This window comes from Gasterosteus aculeatus, chromosome Y (assembly GCF_964276395.1).
Source record: "Gasterosteus aculeatus chromosome Y, fGasAcu3.hap1.1, whole genome shotgun sequence".
In the NCBI taxonomy this organism is placed as follows: Eukaryota; Metazoa; Chordata; class Actinopteri; order Perciformes; family Gasterosteidae; genus Gasterosteus; species Gasterosteus aculeatus.
Window position 1 is genome coordinate 19174980 of NC_135709.1, and position 15886 is coordinate 19190865.

At 44.5% G+C, this 15886-nt stretch overlaps 2 protein-coding genes across 4 annotated transcripts in view; both read right to left on the reverse strand.

Annotated features, from left to right (window-relative positions):
* The window catches only part of LOC120812713 (uncharacterized), a 40294-nt gene extending 35005 nt beyond the window's left edge, over positions 1 to 5289 (reverse strand). For 2 of the 3 annotated variants that reach the window (XM_078097708.1, XM_078097707.1), the window contains exons 1-3: positions 4107 to 5288; positions 1974 to 3821; positions 341 to 1624 (exon numbers count right to left, since the gene is read on the reverse strand). In XM_078097708.1, the coding sequence (XP_077953834.1) occupies positions 341 to 1624; positions 1974 to 3821; positions 4107 to 5273 (4299 nt within the window). In that variant the 5' untranslated portion in view covers positions 5274 to 5288. Of the gene's footprint in view, positions 1 to 340; positions 1625 to 1973; positions 3822 to 4106 lie in introns of all 3 variants that reach the window. The other variant, XM_078097709.1, reaches the window with a different exon arrangement.
* Positions 5290 to 5367: 78 nt separating this feature from the next.
* LOC120812712 (uncharacterized) lies at positions 5368 to 15389 on the reverse strand. Its single transcript, XM_078097432.1, has 9 exons — positions 15290 to 15389; positions 12674 to 14015; positions 11603 to 12430; positions 9587 to 10405; positions 8589 to 9437; positions 7590 to 8387; positions 6579 to 7472; positions 5534 to 6349; positions 5368 to 5394 (listed from the first exon to the last, which is right to left on the reverse strand). The coding sequence occupies exons 2-9, from the start codon at positions 13769 to 13771 to the stop codon at positions 5368 to 5370; spliced, it is 6129 nt and encodes a 2042-aa protein (XP_077953558.1). The 5' UTR covers positions 13772 to 14015; positions 15290 to 15389.
* Positions 15390 to 15886: the final 497 nt, after the last annotated feature.

The following is a 15886-nucleotide window of genomic DNA, read 5'->3' on the forward strand; positions in this document are numbered from 1 at the left end:
CAAGCTGTGTCAACTTATAGGTTTTATGCTTTGACATAGTAATTTGTTATTCCAATAATAAACAATTGACCAAAGGTTGGCCTATTGTGTACCACACTTTCGATGTAAATTAAGCTGTATGATAGACAATCTACCAAGTGTCCACTACTTACACTCTTATACCACAGAGAAAAATGAAAGAAAGTAATAATAATCCATGGAATTGCCTGGATAACCCAGCCAAAACCAATGTGTCCTTGACTAGAAATAAGGAACATTAAACAGCAAGGACCATACCTAAAGAAAACATTATATTATAAGAAATGAAATGTGAAATAAAATAAATTGCACTTGCACTTACCGCCCCTGTATGTGGCATAGGGTTGAATCCACAAAGGTTGCAGACCGTGTTCTTGCATTCGGTGCATGTTGAGTAATTGGGGGCATCTGTGGTGCCATTGTTGAGGTCGACCTTACATAATGGACAGGTTGACTGAAGTGCCGTAGGAGCAACTTGGGTCGCTTGGATAGATTTTTGAGGCATTGCTGGAGCTTTCTCTACTTTGGCCTCTGCTGATGGTGCAGGCTTGGTCTGTTTAGGTGGCTCAGAGTCATTCGCAGCTGAAATATTGGAAACTGGAGTTGTAGCTTTAGGAGAGACACTGGGTGTAGTGGACATCCTAGGTGGAGTTGGTGGTGTAGCTTTAGGAGAGACACTGGATGTCGTGGACATCCTAAGTGGAGTTAGTGGTGTAGCTTTAGGAGAGACACTGGGTGTAGTGGACATCCTAGGTGGAGTTGGTGGTGTAGCTTTAGGAGAGACACTGGATGTCGTGGACATCCTAAGTGGAGTTAGTGGTGTAGCTTTAGGAAAGACACTGGATGTAGTGGACATCTTACGTGGAGTTGGTGGTTTAGCTTTAGGAGAGACAATGGATGTAGTGGACATCTTACGTGGAGTTGGTGGTGTAGTTTTAGATTCCACGGGAACAACTGTGGTTATCAATGAAGATGTAGAGCTGAAAATAGACGAGCCAAAGGCAAACATCTTCCCAGTCACGGACTCAGCAGGCTTTGCAGCAGCAGGTTGTGCTTTAGGACCACCGAAGCTAAATAAGCTTCCTAATTCCTGTTTAGCAGGTTGAACTGGTGGAGGTGCAGATTTTTCAGAAAAGGTAGCAGATTTTGAAGGCTGTTGTGGTGTTTTTACAATTTCTTCCTTTGCAAGACCTGGCCTAACTTCTGGCTTTGGAGTTTGTGAAAGCTGGACTTGAGGGGATTTTCCGATAGGTTTCTGCTGGTCACGCACAACCTCGCCCTGCCTTTGTCTTAGTTCAGTCCTGGAAAGAATCTGCGTCTCTTGTACAGAATCTCTGTGTGGTGTCTCAGCTTGTTTGACTGCAATCAGCACTGGAGCCTCAACTTTTGGGGTTACTTTTTTCTGCGTAGTTGCATGAGTGACCTCTTTTGTGACTGCTGTAGATCCTATAGACTTGTCCTGCTGGACAAATGTTGGCATTTCCTTCAGTTCAGAACCAGGAACCTTGCATGGGGAGGTCTGTGGTTTCACTGCAGGACTTCCAGTGGGCTCAGATGCGCCTAGGGCTCTCTGCATCTGACAGTTCCGACAAATCCATTCTTTCACCTGAAAAAAAGGGCATAAAAGGTATTCATCATAATTTAAAAAACAAGCAAGGGTTTTTACTAACCAAGTGAAACATTTTAAGTAATTTCGTCACTGAAAAAAGTACATAGGGTATTCAAGCCCCTTAATGTTCTGCGTTCATTCACGGATCTTTAATTCATATCACCTAAAATCATGCGTATTATACAGATGAGATCCGTTGATCCCTAAGTTATGTTGGTTGGCATTTACGATACCGAGGATAGAAATAATACACCTGCTAGATGGTGCAAACAGTGTTTGTTAAAAAAACATGGTATATCAAAGAATTATATTTTATAGTGGCAAAGACTTGTAGGAACTGACTTACCTCTGCCACAATTACCATTGTATTAAATCCACATTGATTGCAGAAATCCGTCTTGCATGCTGTGCAATTGTTGTAGTTGGGAGGATCTTTCGAGCCCACGTTGAGGTTGACCTTACAAAGCGGACAGATGGTTGGAACTGCTTTTGAGGCACCTTTGATGTCTGTTTGTACCTTGGAGGCCTCTGGTAGACCTTTGTCAACTTTGGCTTGTAGGTTTGAAGGAGTTTTGTCCTGCATTCGTTTCTCTGGTTGCTTCTCTTCAGTTTTCTTGACAGCGGTAGGCTTGATGTCCTTTGCAGGTAAAAGTTTAGGGGAGGCTACCGGTGTAGTTCTAGGTGATTCATTGGCTGTAGTAGACATCTTGCGTGGAGTTGGTGGTGTAGTCTTAGGTTCATCCTGAACAGCTGACGTAATCATGGTAGATGCAGAGCTTAGGAAAGATGAACCAAAGCCAAACATCTTCCCAGTCACAAACTCAGCAGGCTTTGCAGCAGCAGGTTGGGTTTTAGGACCACCAAAGCCCAAAAATCCTCCTGACCCCTGTTTAGCAGGATGAGCTGGTGGAGGTGCAGATTTTTCAGAGACAATTGCAGATTTTGAAGGCTGTTGTGATGTCTTTCCAACTTCTTCTTTTGCAAGACCTGGCCTAACTACTGGCTTCAGAGTTTGTGAAATCTGGGATTTTTCAACAGGTTTCTGCTGGCCAGCCACAACCTTGCTTTGTCCTTGCCCTTGTTCAGTACCTGAATGGATCTGGATATCTTGCACAGAATCTCTTTGTGGTGCATGTTGATATGGTGGAGTAGCAGAAATCACAGTTTCCGAAGGCTGTCGTAGTTGCAGCTTTTCCGCCTCTGGATCTATAGGAGAGGCAGACTTAGTGACTGAAGTGACAGTTTTTGAAGGCTGTTTTGGAGTTGGCTCTCCTGCATGTTGATCTGGTGGGACAGCAGTAATAGTCGTCATAGCTTTTGGAGGCTGTTTTAGGGATGGCTTTTCTCCCTCTTGATCTGATGGATCAAAAATCACAGTTTCTAGAGGCTGTTGTGGATGCAGTTTTTCCATCTCTGAATCTGGAGGAGGAGCAGACTGTTTGGGAGTTTGCTCTTCCACGTGTTGATCTGGCGGGGCAGTAGATTTAGCGATAGTGGTCAAGGCCTTTGAAGGCTCTTTTAGGGAAGGCATTTCTGCCTCTTGATCGGCTGTAGGAGCAGAAATCACAGTTTCTGGAGGCTGTTGTGGATGCCGTTTTTCCACTTCTGAATCTGAAGGAGGACCAGACTTAGCGATTGAAGTCACAGTTTTTGAAGGTTGTTTTGGAGTTTGCTCTTCCACATGTCGATCCGGCGGGGCAGCAGATTTAGCGATAGTGGTCATAGCCTTTGGAGACTGTTGTAGGGATCGATTTTTTGCTTCTTTATCTGGTGGAGGAGTAGATGTTACAGATTGGGTAGGTTGTTGCTGGGATGTACCAGGTTGTCCTTTATATGCGTCTTCCGAAGGCTTTTGTGAGGCTGGTAATACATTGTTTTCTGTGGTAGTGGATAGGACAGTTTTGTCAGGCAATGAAACATCTGTACTTTTTCTTTGGGGAATAACTTCCTTCAGTGGTGGACAAAGCACTGGGGATTCAGTATCCCTGGTTGTTTCCACTTTAACAAGCACACTTTTGGGTGCGGCTGGTTGATGGATGTCTTCCTGAGAAGTTGATATTGGGGTCTCTTTCTTCTGTATGGCGGCAGCCTCTTTGCTTTGCGACGATTTAGGTTTTATCATGGGAAGGCCAAGAGGTTCAGAAGCTCCAAGTGCTCTCTGCATCTGGCAGTTGAGACAAAGCCATTCCTTCCCCTGAAAAAACAAACACAGAACATGGGTAATATTTTTTGCATTTGTTATTGACAATCACTCAAAACTCAATCACTGGAAGAAAGAAGCAAGGAACATGTTACATTAAATTAATTAAAGCACATGGGAACATGTTCATTTTTAATTAAAACTTCTACAATACTTTTTTTTCTTCCAGACGAAACCAAAAATGAAACATGTGACTACTACCATTCCCAATGTATAAAGATGGATCATAACAAATGTCTAGTGACCACTTATGCTGAAAGTTAAAAAAACATTTATTACCTTTTCTAAATGTGGCATAGGGCTAAATCCGCATTTGTTGCAGACAACGGTCTTGCATTCAGAGCAGGTGTTGTAGTTGGGAAGCTCTTTGGAGCCCACATTAAGTTTTGCTTTACAAAGTGGACAGCTAGACTGCTCCACTTTGGGAGCCCCTTGGGGGACTTCTGGTTTTGATGGCTCTAATGGATCTTTGTTAACTCGGGATTGTATTGATAGAGGAACCTTGGCCTCCTGACTTTGGTCTGAAATGATATCCGGATGTGGTTTCTGAGCAGGGGGCAGTTTGGCTTCTTTTTCTGAGGTCAGCCTCGGGGAACTAGACTTTGGAGAAATTTGTGATGTTGCCATCTTGCCAGCGACCTTAGCTGGGGCAGACATTTTGCGGGAACTTGGTGGTGTTGTGCGAGACTCCTCCTTATTTGCAGATGTTATCAAGGTAGATGCTGAGCTGAAGAGAGATGAGTCAAATTCCATCATCTTTCCAGTCATCGCTTCAGTTGTTTTTGATTCAGCATGCTGTGATTGAGGACCGCCAATGCTGAATAAACCTGTTTTTTGATTTGTTGCCTGGGCTGCTGGCAGAGCAGATTTCGCAAAGGACATTTCAACAGGGGTCGATTCTCCATTTGGGGCTTTTGGGGGCTGTACATCATCAGAGAATGTGACCGGTTGATCAGCTGATTTCTGGACTATTTCAGCTTTCTTCTCTGATAGTTTGATACGCGAGGGCGAACTCTGTGAAATGATATCCTTTTTCTTTGGGGAACAAGTTACAGTATCTGCACTTAGAGGAGGGAGTTGAGCAGGCAATGATTTATTGAGGTCTGATACTACAGCTGTCAGCTCTTCGATGGGTGTAAAAGAGGTTGGAACCTCCTTGGTAGGTGCTGTAGTCTTTTTCTCTGTGAGAGATGAAACAGTATCTGGGGTCTCTTTTGCAGGTAACGCGGCAGTGGTTGGCATTTTGGTGACATCCATTTGAACTGAAGGTTTATTTTCTTCTTTATTCTGTAGTTCAGTTGTTATTGGATGGTCCTTTGAAATATCATTTTTATTGGTAGTGGCCTCTTTCTGGGCAGCAAGAGGTGTTGACACTTTGTTTGGTGATGCCTGAGGTTTCATCAATGGAGGCTCTACAGATTCAGCTGCCAGCAGAGCTCTTTGCATCTGACAAGTCAGACACAACAAATTCTTCATCTACGGGGAGAACCACATAATTTTCAGTGAGAATCTTAAACATGAAATGATTTGTACAATAACATCATAGTACAGCGCACTTTACGAGATTCTATATTAGGCACACCACATACATGATGTTTTTAGAGCGCCTTTATTTATTTTGAATTTCAAATTAAACTGAAGTAAAATGTAGATATAATACAGAATAAATATGAGTAATATAAACATCTTAAGAAAATCTCACTTACTTCTGAAACATTTGGCATGGGGTTAAATCCACACTGGTTACAGACAGTATTCTTGCATTCAGTGCAGGTATTGTAGTTGGGTGGATCCTTGGACCCCATGTTGAGTTCAAGCTTACAGAGTGGACAGGTAGAATGGCTTGTTTTGTTAATGGCATTAGAGGTTGCACCATCCTTTGGAAGCTGGAATGAGGCTTTGTCCACTTTAGTCTGTGTTGTTGGTGGTGTCTTGGTCTGAGGGGATTGTTCATGCTTTGTCTGTTGTTCTTTCCTCTGGAGATAAGGGGATTTAATCCCTTTTGCTGGGGACATCTTGGGAGAAACTGGTGGAGTGATCTTAGGCTGGTCCTGAACAGCAGAACTGAAAATGGAAGAACCAAAGCCTAACATTTTCCCAGTTGCAGACCTTGTTGGCATTGCAGCAGGTTGAGTTTTTCCACCACCAAAACCGAAGAAGCCTTTTGTATCTTGCTGTGACGCTGCTGTGGCGTTACTCTGCTCACGTTCAGTTTGCCTTGTCTGGTCTGATGATTTATTAGGACTTGATATTTTCTGAGGCTCCTGCGGCAACTTCTGAGAAGGAACTGGGCTTGGCTGTTTCTGACCTTCTGGCTTGTGGTCAGCTTCCACTGTAGACGGCTGTGTTGCAACAGACAGTGTCCTCTGAGGTGATTTGTTCTTTTCAGGTTCAGCCAGGCTGATGAATTCTCTCCTCTGGGGTTTTGGAGGTATCTGGGTGTTGGCAGAAGTAACTCCTTGGAGCTGTGTGGAGCCTAGAGCACGCTGCATCTGGCAGGTCAGACACAGCCACTCCTTTACCTAGAAAACCATGGAAAAATGGTAAATTAATTATAAATGAATCTGCGTATAATTATGTTATGTAATATTTCAGCACCTGTAAATCTAGTTACAAAGTAGATGGAAGTTTTAAGCGAAGACATGCATGATTTGAGAAGAAGTACATATAGAGCAAGGGATGTTTTCAAATATTTTAAGTCTTTCAACAATAAAATTGCATGATACATATATTGATTTTCTTTCGTCTTACCGCTGTTTCATTTGGCATAGGATTAAATCCACACTGGTTACAGACAAGGTTCTTGCATTCAGTGCAGGTATTGTAGTTGGGTGATTCGTTGGAAAGTATGTTCAGATCCACCTTACAGAGTGGACAGGTAGATTGGCCTGGTTTGACAGCTACTTGTGACTCCACTGTGGCCTTTGGAGGCTCTGATGGGGCTTTGCTCAGTTTGGCCTGTCCTGTTGGGGGTGTCTTGGTCTTCTCGGATGACCCTGCTGTATTCTGCTGCTCAGGCTTGTAGGCACTGTGGGACCGGATCTTCTTAGCAGGAGACATCTCGGGAGACACTGGAGGAGTAGTAACAGCTGAGGTCATCAATGTAGATGCAGAGCTGAAGATTGAAGAGCCAAAGCCAAACATTTTCCCAGTTGCTGACTCTGCCTGCTTGCCAGGTTCGGGATGAGTTTTCCCACTAGCAAAACCAAAGAAACTTCCTGCTTGCTGCTGTGTCGCTGCTGAGGCATCACTCTGCTGAAGTTTAGTCTGCCTATTTATTACTGACTCTGCAGGCTTTTCCTGATCTGGTGGCTTTTTCAGAACGGCCTTCTGTATTTCCTGTGGTGTTTTGTGATTGCGCGCCGGGCTGGTCTGTTTCAATGGTACAGAAGCAGCTTCAGGTTTCTCTGACTGCACAGATGGTGACGGTTTTCTCTGGGGAGAGGCAGGTTCTGAAGACTCCTTCTTCAGTACAGCGGGGCCTGTACTTTCCTTCTTTTGAGGTGTGGTTGGTTTGGGAGAATCATTCAACTGGACTGCAGCTGGTGAAGTAGATGTCTGAGACTTCAAAGTGAGAGGTCCTCGGGGTTCAGATGCTCCAATTGCTCTTTTCATCTGACAGTTGAGACATAGCCACTCGTGTGCCTGAAAAAACAGTAAACCAGTTATATGCCGCTTTGGAATTGAGTATCGCAAATACAAAAACACATCACATATTATTTTACATGTTTTTAAGAAATAATGCATTGTTTATTCTCTTACCTTGCCTATGGGCATTGGGTTGAATCCACATTGGGTACAAACAGTGGTCTTGCACTCAGTGCAGGTGTTGTAGTTTGGAAGGTCCTTGGAGCTGATGTTCATCTCAACCTTACAGAGTGGACAGGTGGCCTGGCTTTCATTAAGATTCGTTCTTGAGATTGATGCTGCCTTTAGTAGCTGTAGTGGAGTTTTCTTCTCTAGTATTTCCGACTCTCCTGCGTGGGACATTTTGGGGGAAACTGGCTGTGTAGTTTTTTGAGAAACATTGGGTGCAGCAGACCTGTTGGGTGAGACTGGTGCAGACATCTTACGAGAGCTTGGCGGCGTCGTACGTGATTCGTCCAGAACAGTGGATGAAATCAAAGTTGATGCTGAGCTTAAAATGGAAGAACCAAATTCAAACATCTTCCCACTCACTGACTCTGTGGCTTTTGAGGCCTCAGGTTCTGGTGGCCTCCCAATATCTACAGGAGTTTTCTGGCCTGGAGCGGGGCTAGCCTGCGTTTCTCTTTCTGGTCCTTCGGCAGTCTTGGTTGCCTGCTTCTTCTGAGGAGAACCTGGTGTCAGACTCCCCTTCTTTTGTACATCAGCCAGTGGAGTCTCCATCTTTGAAGGTGCATTAGATTTTGATAACTCCTTCTTTGGAGGTCCCACTTGAGTGGGAGCTGTTATCTTCTGATGCATAGTCGATGGAGACATTTTATCAGCTGAATTGTTAAGTTTCAAAGGAGGACCTGCGAGTTCAGATGAGCTAAGAGCTCTCTGCATCTGACAGTTCAGGCATAACCATTCTTTTATCTGCCAAAAAAGAAATACAACATTAGAATTTGAATAAAAATATGATTTTTAACACCAGCATGCAAACATTCTACTATGTCAAGATGTGCTCTTTATAGATTCTGGTGTTCAACTAGGGGCAGCCATTTTGTTATTTTTAGCCATCATTTTTGGTTTTAATGTATATTCATATTCAATTTTTGTCATTTTTTCTGCTATTACCTCCGATTCATTTGGCCTTGGATTAAATCCGCACTGGTTACAGACATTCTTCTTGCATTCAGTGCACTTGTTGTAGTTGGTAGGTTCCTTAGAGCCAAAGTTGAGTTCAACCTTACAGAGTGGACAGGTAGGTTGGCCTGTCTTGGGAACAACTGGGGAAACAGCTGCATCCTTTGTAGGCTTTGATGAAGCTTTTTCTACTTTGGCTTGAGGAGATGGAGAAGTCATGGGCTTTAGTTTCCCTTCCCCTTGTTTCTCAGCGAGCTGATATTTGGTTGCCTTTGCATCAGGAATCTTGGCTGACACTGGTGGGGTTGTTTTGGAATCATCTTGCATCTTGGTTATCAAAGTGGAGGCAGAACTAAAGATGGAGGAACCAAAGCCAAACACTTTTCCACCTAATGATTCCGCTGGCCTTGCGCTGTCAGGTTCAGGTTTCTGACCGCCAAATCCAAAGATCCCTTCGGATACCTCCTGTGTAGTTGAGGCAGTGTTAGTCTGTTTATGTCCGGTTTGACTTGGCAGGTCCTGTGGTTTCTGAGGAGCTGTCGCACAGTCCTGCATTGGAATTCTCTGACCAGCAGCTGGGCTGACCTGTTTCTGACTTTCTGGTCCCTTTATGACTTCAGACTTTGCTGGCGGCCCTGCTGGTGGTGGTTTCCTCTGAGGGGAGCCTGGTGCAGAGGTCTTCTTTGACTCTGTAGTTGTTTGAATGTCTTTGTTCGTGGCATTGAGATGTTCAGGGAGTTTATTTGGTGAGGCCAGTCGCTTTATCATGGGAGTTCCTGGAGGCTCAGATGCTCCCAGTGCTCTCTGCATCTGGCAGTTGAGACATAACCACTCCTTGGCCTATTTGGACAATAGTCAAACAATGAAATTTAGATCTGTTTTTTGTACAGTTCAAAGTATTTTACTTCTACTTTAATTCCAACAACATATGAATCACAGTAAAAATAAACACAACAACTTTTCTGTAATCTGCAATGCTCTTATCTTACCTCTTTAACATTTGTCATGGGATTAAAACCACATTGGTTACAGGCAATGCTTTTGCACTCTGTACAGGTGTTGTAGTTGGGAGGATCTGTAGAGCCCACATTGAGTCCGGCTTTACATAGAGGACAGGTAGATTGGACTCCCTTTGAATCAACTGGGGAAGACGATGCTTTCTTTGGCTGCTCTGATTGAAGTTTGTCCACTTTAGGCTGTACTGATGGAGAATGCTTGGCTTGCTGGGGTTGTTCTGGTTTCCCCTCCTTGGCAGTGTGGTATTTAGAGTCCTTTGCAGCATTCATTTTTGGAGAAAGTGGTGGTGGAGTTTTTGACTCATCCTGAACAGCTGAGCTTATCAGAGTAGACGCGGAACTGAAGATGGAGGAACCAAAACCAAACATTTTCCCGGTCACGGCAGGCTTTGCAGCATCGACCTGAGTTTTAGGGCCACGAAAGCCAAAAAACGTTCCAGACTCTTGCTGTGTGACTGCTGTGATAGTCCTCTGTTTCTGTGAAGTTTGGCCTGTCTGGTCTGGTTGTGTCTGAGGAGCTGTTATCCGGCTCTCCTGAGGTGTTTTCTGACCGGGAGATTGGGTAGCCTGTTTATAACTGTCTGGTACTTTCGCAGTGTCAGTCTTGACTGATTGAGCAGTAGGTGTAGATATTTCCCTCCAAGGAGAGCCCGGTGCAGATGTCTTTTTTAGTGCAGGCTGTGCTTGAGTAGTTTTTTTAAATGAGGAATTGACCAATAATGCATCTTTCTGAGGTTCAATTCCGCTGGCAGCTCGTTTCACCTGGCAGTTTAGACAGAGCCACTCTTTTTCCTTAAAAACACACAACAAACAAACAAATTATACATGGGCAGATTTGAAACCTAAAAGGATATGGAGAATCTAGAAGCTGAGGATTCTATTAAGGGCAGAGCTCTTACACACAAAAAGAACCCTGTAATACAGTTATAATACTTGTTACATAGTAACAAGTGCACTTTATGCTTAATATTTTTCTAACTTTTTTAATATTTAAAATGTTTAACTTTAACTTTATTCCCTTGTTTTATACTAACCCATAGCCTTATTCTACAAACCCATTGCATTAGAATTTCATTTTACTTTATTTTATTACTTGTGCACTGCTGTCTTGTCTATTGTCACACTGTCTACTGTCGCGCACCAACCGCCAAATTCCTTGTATGTTTGACATATTTTGGTAATAAATGTTTCCTGATCCTGATCCTGATCCTGATCTATTATTTACCGCAGTACTTGATATTTGAGGATCATAAGATCAAGTAGCCGTCAACAGTCCTTGGCCAGGTAGCTTAGTAAATGGGTTGAATTAAAAAGTAAAAAGTTCTTGGAGCATCAGTAGGTCATATCCATTTACCTTGTGTCTGGTATTCCGCGCAAGACAATTCCAATGAGATTAATGGTTTGATAAACTGGTTTCAAAAAACCTTGAATCAATTATTTTAAAATGATATATGTGACTATTTAGTAAAACTGTTATCTGTAACATTATCTTTTCGCTTCATAAAGTGTTAAGTCTAACTGAACCTCGAGGTATGTGAAGTTGCATTTGTGTGTGTGTGTCTATTCCTGACACATAGCCGTCTTGCTGTTTCGAGACCAGAGGCACTGAGAATACTGAATTAAAATGCCTCCACGGCTTTAACTTTCATCTGTGGATTTGACTTTGACCAGAAAAAAAAAGACAGATACCACTCGTATACGTACGTTTTTTAAGGGGAAAAACAGGTATCTTAAAAATGTCATATTCTGAATCCGAAGGAATATTATTGCCATGCTATTCATGTATGTAAGTTTGGAAGTTTGTGTGTAATATTCCAAATAATGTAATTAAAATGTCTTAAGCAACCACACTGACAAGTAAAATAGAACTCAACAACAGGAAACAATGATGATTTGTGTAAGAATTATTCTTTTTTTGAGAACTTTCCTTCCTCGCCCTCTTCAATCATTCATTAATTCAGCTGTTAATTAACATTGCATGTGTCCTACCTCCTTGACATTTGGCATCGGGTTGAATCCACATTGGTTGCAGACAGTGCTTTTGCATTCTGTGCAGGTGTTGTAGTTGGGCGGATCCTTCGAGCCCATATTGAGCACCATCTTACAGAGGGGACAAGTGGATGGACCTTCTTTAGGAGAGCTGTGGGCGGCTGCTTCTGCCTTCAGAGTCTGGAATGCAGCTTTGTCCCCTTTTATCAGTCTTGCTGGATTAGCCGTTGCCTGCTGTGGTGCCTCTTTTGCTGACTTTTGTACAGTAGCTGGTTTGTTGTCTTTTGCAGACTGTATTTTTGGAGAAACAGGCGGTGTTGATTTAGGCTCATCCTGAACAGCTGAAGCTATCAGTGTAGATGCAGAACTGAAAATAGATGAACCAAAACCAAACATCTTTCCAGTTACTGACTCATCAGTCTTTGCAGCTTCAGTTTTAACACCACCCAGGCCAAATAATCCTCCTGACTCTTGTTGGCTACAGCTTTGCTTGCGTCCACTTTGACTAGTCTTATCTGGTATGTGAGATCCTGATGTATGCTGGGTCTCAGGTGTCTTTTTATGAACAGAAGCTTGGCTGGCCTGTTTTTGACTCTCATGACCTCTACTAGCGTCAGCCTTGGCTGGAACGTTAGCCGATATAGACTGCATTTTCTTGGGTGAACCTGGTGCTAACATCTCTTTTTTGACGGGTGCAGCAGGAGATGGCGTCTGGTTTTGAGCAGAAGGGACTTTGTTAGGTGTGAGCTTCTTCGTGGAGGATACCTGTTGTTCAGAAGCCCCCTGAGCTCTCTGTATCTGGCAGGGAAGACAAAGCCACTCACGTCCCTGTTAACAAAAACGACAATTATGACATTAATGCATTTAAAGCAGTATTTTGAAATTCATTCAAACACACTTTCAACAATTAGCACTGCACTGAGTGCAGTGGATAGCAACACAATTAAAATGTGCCTTCAAAGTGAACCATATTGATAGCACAAGTTACTTTAATATACATTTTAAAGGCATAACATTTAGTTTGAAAAAAGCATTTCATAATGATAAGCAAATATTTAAGTCTTTACTTACATCAGAGTCTGGAGGGCTGAAGCCACACAGGTTGCACACTTCAGTTTTACAGTGTGAACAGGTTTTATGGTTAGGCAAGTTCTTGCTGTGTACGTTGAGTTCTGTTGTTTTACACACTGGGCAAAGGGACTTAACTACTGCTCTTGACTGAGATCCAGCTTTGGTTGGTCCTGGTGCTGAAGATCCTGCTCGGTCCATGCCAGGTGCAGTGGGTCCCCTTGGGTCTTGTTTTTGTGACTCAGGCCGTTTTGAGGACTGCTGTTGGGGTGTATCTCTAAAGCTTTGTTGTCCAATTGTGGTTGACCCCTGCTGTTGCTGTCTTACTTCATGTAGAGCCTGCTGTGAGCCCCTATTTTGTGAGCCAACTTTTGTCGACACTTGCACCCCAGTCTTAGCAGGCCCCTGTTGTTGCACCCCAGTCTTAGCAGGCCCCTGTTGTTGCACCCCAGTCTTAGCAGGCCCCTGTTGTTGCACCCCAGTCTTAGCAGGCCCCTGTTGTTGCACGCCAGTCTTAGCAGGCCCCTGTTGTTGCACCCCAGTCTTAGCAGGCCCCTGTTTTTGCACCCCAGTCTTAGCAGACCCATGTTGTTGCACGCCATTCTTAGCAGGCCCCGGTTGTTGCATCTCAGCCTTAGGTGGAACCTTTTGTGGTGCTTTTGGAGAACCTGATTGAGCGCCACTCCTCCCAAGCTGTTGTTGAGCTCCAGGTTTAGGCAAACCTTGCTGTGGTGGGCCCTTAGTTTGACTTTGTTGAGGCTCTTCTTTCAGCGGGCCTTCAGGCTGTGTTCCTGCCTTTGGAGCGACGTGTTGCCCACCAGGCTTGATTGGAGGTCCAGCCTGTCCATTCCCATGTAGCTGAGGGGACCCTTCTTTAGGGAGTGGCTGTCCCTTTTCCGTAGGGCCTCGTTTTTGTATTCCCTGCTGCTGTTGAGGGCCTAGGCTTGGCCCTGCTCCGGGCTGCTGTCCAGACTTAGCCCCCTGCTGTGAAGGTGCTTTCTTATTCTTATCCCCATCATCTCCAAATAAACCAAACTTATTCACAGCAGAGGACACAGCATTGAGTGGGTTGGCCCCACTAAGGAATTTGGAGGAGAACATAGTTGGGTCCTCCTCCTCCTCCTCCTCCTCCTCCTCCTCCTCCTCCTCCTCCTCCTCCTCGCAGGAACTGGAATCTACAGGGCTGTCGGAGTCAGAGCAGGAGCTGTCTCCTCTCTCTCCTGCCCGTCCCTGGGAGGCCTGAGGGGGGGCTGGTGACGGAGCTGTGGAGAGGGCATCTACAGCCCCACTGCTGCTGCTGCTGCTCCCTGGGCTCTCCTCTGGCTCAGCGTCTACATCAGACTTCCTAAATGCAAGATAAACAGACGGAGAGGAAGTGTGAGACGACAGGGAACAAGACGAGAGGGAGGTGTGATGAAGGAGAGCAGGAGGAACTGTAAACCACACTGTTTGAGACAATACAATTGTCTGTTAAACAAAATAAAAAATGAGTAGAAGGTATAGCGGATGCAGAGGAAACGTAATATTACCAATGAACTGATTTACTGTCTGTGAGTTGTTGATGCTGTTTATCCGTGTTAAGACATAATTATGATAGATAACAACTCCACATCCATATTATCATATCGGCTAACACACCTTAATCTGCATCTTTAAACAGCATACTTCAAAACACATTCCATTTAGGTGAATGCGATCATCATTTCTATGGACAAAGCTCAGAGATCCCATTCAGGAAACACTGCAATACTGGTCATTGTGTAACCCAGGAGCGTGATGAAGCTCTCCAGATGGACGAACTATAAAAACACAACTGGAATGACAACACAAGGTGAACTCTCGGGTTACATTGTTTTTCCTTCCAACCTCAAATATCGTCAAGTGATTGGTCTCTGGCTGCTAACAGTGTCCTGTGATGTCACCCATCGCCCAAATAGCACCAAGCGTTGGTGCTGATGACAAATATCAAGCGGGACGTGTTGTACGGCAGCGAGACGAGAAAACAGGAAATCTAGCGCTCTCTCTGGAGAAACTGCAGGCACATCCGGGTAGGGGGGGTATTAAATAAGCCAATACTGATGTTACAAAAGCAACAATGGAGCAAATCGTGGCGTGTCTGTGATTTATTATGATTTTTTACGATATGAAGCAGCGGGGTTAAACGCATGTGCGCAGTGCTGCTGGCGACGGTGAACCCGGAGGCGGTGAAGTGGATCCGATGGATTTACAGTGTTTTACCGTAGTGGATCAAACGGAAACGTGCATTAAGCCCGAAACCTTCTAATACCCGGTAACACGTTAGTCCGCATAGGGTGGAGATACAAGATAAATCAACCCCCCCACAAAAAAACCCACAACACGTTATTACCTACTTGTGTGCCCTTGAGCGCGTGCGTGTCCCGATATCGGACCAAGTCTAAATATCCCTACATTCCTGAACACGAAGCGAGGAAACACAGCGGAAGCCATATGTCATCGGTGGCATGTCACGAAGTACCATTTGATCCCCCCGCTACTCATCCCCTCCCATCATGCAGCCGAGCATCCTTCACCCCGACGCGGCCACAATGTCAAAACCGCGGCGCGATGTTTCCAGTGGTAAGCGCAGGGGAGTTGTACCTTCATCAACAGCATATGGGCTGTTCCCCTATCCTCGCCCATCGCTCCTCGAATCTCCCCCTGTCCGTGTCTGCCTCTCTCTCTGTGTATGTGTGTGTGTGTGTGTGTGTGTGTGTGTGTGTGTGTGTGTGTGTGTGTGTGTGTGTGTGTGTGTGTGTGTGTGTGTGTGTGTGTGTGTGTGTGTGCGCTCGCCGCGGGATGGAGGTCACCGGGCATCAGCATCCACACTCCGCCTCCCGCTCCACTGCGCAGGCGCCGCATCTGACAGGCGATCACAATATATATCACGCACGGAAATTAGAAATTAAAGGGGCCAGGTGCGATTTATTTTTCCCCTCCGGAGTCACGTGCGATCCTCAAGACTCAAAGCGTGATGTGCTATACGTCTTCCCAGGGACCGTCGACCTGAATTTACTTTCGTAGTGAAGTAGAGAGGGATGATGCGATTTTATCCAAGTGTGCTGAAGCATGACACTCATAATCTAATATGTGTTGTGTGTAGGCCTACTGTAAATAAATCTCAACAAAGGCTAGCAGGAAAGGAAATGTTTATTTTCTGTCTTTATTTGCTTATTCCAAATACACACTGATCCATTT